The sequence below is a fragment of the Sphaeroforma arctica genome (genome assembly GCF_001186125.1).
Source record: "Sphaeroforma arctica JP610 unplaced genomic scaffold supercont1.15, whole genome shotgun sequence".
In the NCBI taxonomy this organism is placed as follows: Eukaryota; class Ichthyosporea; order Ichthyophonida; genus Sphaeroforma; species Sphaeroforma arctica.
In genome coordinates this window covers 166,360-173,048 of record NW_014040543.1, presented here as the reverse complement: position 1 = coordinate 173,048, position 6,689 = coordinate 166,360, and the positions used below count along the sequence as shown (strand labels likewise).

The window sequence follows — 6,689 nt, the reverse complement described above, 5'->3', positions numbered from 1 at the left end:
TATATATATATATATTATACACGCGTGCAAATTGATGCATTGGTTTGTTGGTTTTTTCAACTACATTTTCTACTGAAGTCCACTTCCAGAAGCATTGACTTACTCTTGACTCCAATTCCCATTCGTTGGGCAAGTTTACTGTAAGATGATCGTTTATAATGAACGAGTACTCTTTATCTTGTTGTTTATTCGTCTAGAAGTTCACACTGAAACCTTGCTCTCGATTTCGAATCGAACGTTATTCTACAGTTTTGCTTTGTACATAATATATAAGTTTTGCGGCCGTTGACACGATACACCTGCTTTCATTCTAAATTTAAATTTGTGCTTTGATACAGGTTTTCGGCGACTTGTTCAGTTGGTTGTTTATCACGTCCGACGGCACCATGGGGAAAGACTTTCCATACATGGACGAGAATGGGAGCATCAGCAAAACAAATATCCTACGAGAGAAGCGTATCCGTACTCCAACACAAATCTACGCATCTACGAAGCTTGTGACCGCTTTTGAAGTGAGTTGGTCTGTTTCCATTCTACGTTTAAGTAGTGTGTACATAGAACTATTATGGGGCAGACTGCATACACGTTTATTTAATTTTCTTTATATAAGCATACACGCTGTTCATTGTATGGCAATGGTTTCTGTCAAACCATTGCGAATTATGGTGAGGGCTCGGTCTCTTGAAGGATATTCTTATCTCTTCAAATTCAAAGTGAAATAGATTGCACAGTTTCGACTGGAGTGTTTAGCTACTGACATGTACGGGGTATACCTGTACCATTTTAGAAATCAACGTTCTTGAAATCTATACAAAGATACTTTTTACCTAAGCTTTAGGTATACACATCCATGCGCGTGTCGCGCATTCTATTCTAACCTTTATATACTCGCGGTCATCCAGGGAACGAAAGATAAGAAAGCACAGAAGAAATTAGATACGTTTAAAAAAAGGCAGAAGGCGAATGCCAAACGCGGCAAGAAATCGAAAGCGGTATGCACTGGCGCATTGTTTAGTGTTTCGTGACCATAAGAAGCGCCCTCGTTCTTGGTGCTCTTGAGCTACTATATGCCCCCTTTCCAGACAAGCATAGAAATTACACTGAAACTTCGAACGGATAGATGATACCATATGGCTGCGTGGGTTTTACTAACCCGTGGTCTACCACGTTGAAGGCAAATGTTAGGTTCTACCGAAGCTTATGCGTTTGGTGCATATCATGTGACTGCATGACAAACTTGTTTTGTTTTTCTCGATATAGCTTTGAGACATGAAATTGAATTCGATTATACAAAACCTGATTTTTGATTGCATCCGGCCCTGGGCAGTGTTTCAAATGGCTGGGCAAACCGGTTAGCACACGTTACGATGAAGAACATGATGATAGAATTACGCGATACAAAACATTCGAGTTCGACGATACGATATACAGAAAGGGGACAAGGTGTGTTGTACTGTCTGACCCGTGGAGTGTGTTATTTGCTCAGATCCTGTAATCTGTTGTTTTGTGTGTGGGAATATCGGAGTATGCATGCGGTGTTGTCTAGTATATAAAATAGCGTCATATCGCTCTGATTTGCACACTATATCATCGTGTTCTGACAAATACCATATTCAAAGTGGATGATATCTATTGATCTGACATATGGTGCAGGTTCTCAGCGTGCTTCCGCGTGGTCTACTGGATACGTCTATGATACTGTACAGTTTAATGTAGAGCCTCCGCATCGATTCGCTCTATTCACATGATTTATCCCTTTATTATTATTTTACCACATACACAATGTTCTTCTTCGTCTATCAGTGAACCAGCTTCTACATCTTTCAGAGCGACCGTCTGTACTATCTAGATAAACCTCTCGTAGCAATTTTCCTCTACCTATTTCAACCGACCTGATGGCTCGCTTTGTAATGTTACCCAATCCGTAGCGTCCACCTACGGAATGCAAGGAAACCAACGATGCCCCATGTGGGTCTGATCCTGGACTGCTTTGAAGCGGAAACAGACGGTCTGCAATACGTGCGTGTGCAATGGTTTCTGCGTGACAACGAGTTGCCTAAGAGTCTGCGTGCGATGGTTAAAAAAAAGCAGACGGTCGAGACGGCACTGATTATCGATGCGACGCGAAACGTCGCTGATATGTTGGCGGAAGAACTGGTCGGTATGTAACATCTTTAACTACGATCTTCATCTAAGGCGCTTGACACTCGCTGTTTGCGCTTGGGGCTGTCATAAACCAAACAGCAGTGATCACAACGGCGGGCGTGAGCATACCAGCTAGCCAGACTACTTTGACGAAGCCAACTCGGCGTCACGGGATCCTCATTTGTCCGTATAACTTCAATAGCTAGCTTAATTATGCTTCATTATTCACTTCACAAGGTAGAGAATCTATTGAATTTTAGCGATTGATCTGATTTGAATCACTTTTGTTGCTGATCGTCAGAGGCTGTGATGGTATGTCCAGCCTGGGAGCACAAACCGCCACAGCCCAGGATAGCGGAAGTTGCAGATAGTATAGAAAGCGATGGCTCTTCACCTGTTTGCAAAACCCCGGCTAGGGTAGGTACAAACTGTCAATTGGAATGCTAGTGTGTCTCGATTGTCAATGTCAAGCATAGTATGTTGGTAGTTTTGCGTATGTGACTGAATATCCTCGGTACCAAGGTTTAATGTTCGATAGTGAGTATTAATCGCAGATGGAAAAGCGTCCCTAGGGGCATATCCGCATTCTGGTATGGTAGACGATACCGTCTCGTTCAACTATGTCGAGAACTAGCCTCTGTCTACGGTACGTCCACTGTCTGATATAATAAATCATACATTTGGCAGTATGTCCATACCATACAATTTCACATCTACCAATACAACTTCGTCAAATCATACTTTCATATCGTTGTAATATATATGTAAGCATACGCCTACAAAGTTGTTTTAAGTGAATATACTTCGCAATTGCCATGCGTTGACATTCTTTCAACTAACTGCATGCCTCACCGGATTTGCAGAACGTGCGTGCGGAACGCAGCGTTGAAGAGGATGAGGACGATGTACCGAAATACTATGTACAGTTCACGTACGATGCTGATAACAAGTCTGTTGCGGAGCTGACCCGCGATACGTATGCCAGTTGGAAGCTGGAGGTGTTTAAACATGCCGAAGTAAAAGGTATGCGTATTGCTGGGGAGACCTAAGCGGCCGGCGGTTGTTTATTGTTTTTTGAGTTCTGAGTGAAGCGCAACAAAGCATTAATACATAAGTCTGAAAATGACTGAGTCTACCTTCAAATTGCTCTACACATGTCGATTATCCGAAATACTATAAAACCATAGCAAACTTTTGAATGATATATGACAGAAGCAGAAAGTGGCGCGGAGGACGATGCCGCAGACGACGAAGACTATAAGGTGTGCTGTTTTTTCTTCTAGTCGTCGAGTTGTACCTATGCCAACCTGTTTCTCATCTGTACAGCCCTGTCATAATTGATGTTTTTCTGTTAGCGAGGTCTGATTGTGACTATTGTAGCTAAGATATCGTGCGCTGATGGATACAGGATCTGCCATCATGTCAGTGGTAAACGATGTCAGCACACGACCACATATACGTGCGAGGGTTAAGCAGCATTCTTGTGCGAACGTACGCATTCGATGTGGTGTGTTCTCGAGGAGAGGACGAGAGCCTCATTGTACTACTGAATGAAAAGTAACTGAGTGATCACGAGTCTGCCTCGTTCCCTTGAAGACTACTGAATTCTTATGGAACGTTCAAAATGACCTAGTACATCCTCTGTCTATATTTAATATGTACGTAGAGGGGTGGATATGCTTGAATGTCTCGTTTAACAGGTTAGCAACCTATCCGAGTAGCAGCCGGGTGGAAGCTTCGTAGCAGAGTTCAAGCTGTCCAGGCGCGTCAGATCTGAATGAATCTGATGAGTGACTCCATGCATGAATGCTTTGATTGTTACAAACAACAGGTGACGGCAGATGAATCAGACGACAGCGGTTCCGAAGGCGAAGTAGAGTCTGATGGCCAATCCCTTGCGCAAGAGGACGACGAAGACTCAGATGAAGACAAGCCCATTTGCAGCAAAAGGTCTGCCTCTATTCTTCTATTAAGTATATGATATCGCACTGGGACACCCTTTGATTCTGTCAGACCTCTAGTTACAGACTATATTTTATGAAGTGCACCTAGTTTTGATTATTTGAGACCATTTAGGACACCCGGGCACAAGTGTCTGTCGGTTAGTACTTTTTGTCTGCCTTAAGTGTTCTGTTTGTATCGCACCCGGGCCGCAGCCATTGCTCGGCAAAAAACTGGCGATCGCCGTTTGTTATAAATGTTTTAGTACACGCGTGGTAATAACGTGACAGGTCGTGAGATACGCCCATGAACATAGTGCGTAGTACACAAATTACTTATCCGAATCTAGCTGTCCGGCTTGTATATCTGTAGAGTCGTTGTTTATGCTGACAGTTCATCCTTGTCTCGTTCTTTCGCATAGAAAACGGGTGACCACGAGGAGGAAACGAACTAGGAAACGCAAGGCACCTCGGCCTCGAGCCAAGCCGAAGACACCAGGAGTGTCGAAGACTAAAAAGCAAAAGATCATGGAGGGCCTCGCGAAGACTATAAACGACAGAGCTAATCGACGGTAGGTGATACTATTGGTCAATCATACATCTCCTGGTAGAATTGTTTATTTGGATCTACCGGAGTCGCGAGTTTATCCAAATACACAATGCGCTCGATTATCATCGCTGTACTGGTGTATTCGAGGTCAGTTTTGTGGTCTGTACACAACAAATGTTTGGATAACCCGATCCTTCTCAGACGATTCGACTATCTACTTCATACAATTCAAACACGACTATAAAGTTCAAAACTGAGCGTACGCCACTTTTTCTTTACTTCTACAGAGATAATACCAGCACCATAGCCGGGGCTGAAGAAGACGTGTATGAGAAAGCCAGGCGCATGCTGCACGTGTCTGCGGTGCCCGACAACCTTCCTTGCCGTGAGAATGAATTTGCTGAGGTGTGTCCTTCAAAGGCTTCCTTTTCATAGAGGCCTTAACCAGACGATAAAATGATCATTACGAATGTACAGCTGACACCGTCACGCCCTTCAAAGGCTTGAATCTATGGCACATCAGAAATTTATGTGAATGAGAGCTGTGGTCCGTTGTGCGGTGTGTTGTTATTGCGGGTGGCGGATTGTGCTAGACTGTGAGCGATGTGTGAGCTGTTCACATTGAGATATGTTCTATGTGTATCCTCCAATGACGCTTAGCTCTTCTGATTGTGTACGAATGAATGTGCAAGGTTTCGTTGCGAAAGATAGTCCATACTAATTATTCACCTCCTGAACTCCAATGTTACTGTTTTACTAAAAGACGAACCACCGGGCGGGAGAGCGCGCCCTTGTATGTATCAGTCGTTGTGGGAACTGCTCGCGAGCTACCCTTGTGATGATTAAAAATTCATATGCCGTGGCATATGCGTGTTGTTTGTAATTGTATCGCTTATAACCTCCTTCCGTTTTACCTTCAGATCTACGGCTTTGCTGAGGGCCATATCACCGGGCGAGAGAGCGGGTCGATGTATATCTCTGGCGTTCCCGGAACGGGGAAGACAGCCACAGTGCACGAGGTTATGCGACAGCTCAAAAGCAGCGCCGATGAAGGTGTGTACGGGTGTATATACCTCCCCGTTTAAATTATTCACTGTATGGTTGGGGCTTGGGCTTCAAACTAGCGAATCTAGTTGCACAAATTGTTTTGAATCTACGAGTGGAACTGTAGTATGTCTAGTACCGGCACTGCCGTTCATTGCACGATGCGTGTAGTACACGTTTGAGCATTGAACTGCTACAATTACAACACGATTTGTGAATCCACGAACAACTCAAAGTGACGTTACGGCGACACAGGTGATCTGCCAGAATTCAAATTCGTTGAGATCAATGGCATGCAGCTCACAGACATCATGCAGGCGTACACACAGATCTGGAAGGGGCTTACGGATGATAAGGTGAGTGCCCATAACAGAGCTCAATGCTTTTCAGTAGGACAAACTAGGAGTAATTGTACCCATACACTCGATTCGAAACATCCGCTTCCTTCGCTATCGCGTGTGTGTGCTTGAGATTCAATGTATGTGTATATCTGCCTGTTCATTTTAACCAAATCAGCTGCGTATAAACCCTTTCTTTGCTCTTGTCTCGTGCTCTGCATGCAGGTTACTCCCAAACAGGCACTGGACAACCTCAAGAGGTACTTCACCACACCATCGCCCCGAAAAGAGTGCATAGTACTACTGGTGGACGAGCTAGATCAGCTGATATCCACTCAACACAGCGTCATGTACGAAATATTCAGGTGAGAATGTATCCGAAGAAGCTATAGAGAATCTCCAAATCATCATACTGCGACTTGTGTAGTGTCTTCACTCCATTATAGTCCTGTCCTTACGCTCGTATCGTTTAACTACTGTCGGTTAGTTTGAACAAGGCGCATATTATTGTATTTGCCATATGCACATTTTCAGCCCGTGTATTCATGTTCAACAGCTTCCAGCAGATACATTCATGTAAAAACATACTTATTATACGTATACACGCGCACACACACACACACACACACACATATTTATATATATATATGTATATATATATACATATCTATA

General features: G+C 43.7%; 1 protein-coding gene across 2 annotated transcripts; it reads left to right on the top strand.

Annotated features, from left to right (window-relative positions):
• Nucleotides 1-386: 386 nt before the first annotated feature.
• SARC_00494 lies at nucleotides 387-6,386 on the top strand (the record flags this gene model as incomplete). Of its 2 annotated transcripts, none has more annotated exons than XM_014305830.1 (13): nucleotides 387-512; nucleotides 903-992; nucleotides 1,328-1,443; nucleotides 1,929-2,161; nucleotides 2,447-2,562; nucleotides 3,009-3,168; nucleotides 3,364-3,407; nucleotides 3,977-4,095; nucleotides 4,508-4,657; nucleotides 4,923-5,040; nucleotides 5,556-5,688; nucleotides 5,935-6,035; nucleotides 6,243-6,386. In XM_014305830.1, 13 exons carry the CDS (start codon nucleotides 387-389, stop codon nucleotides 6,384-6,386), a joined length of 1,650 nt encoding a protein of 549 aa, XP_014161305.1. The 2 variants fall into 2 exon arrangements, with proteins under 2 accessions (XP_014161305.1, XP_014161306.1); XM_014305831.1 differs by having other exon boundaries at nucleotides 3,358-3,407.
• Nucleotides 6,387-6,689: the final 303 nt, after the last annotated feature.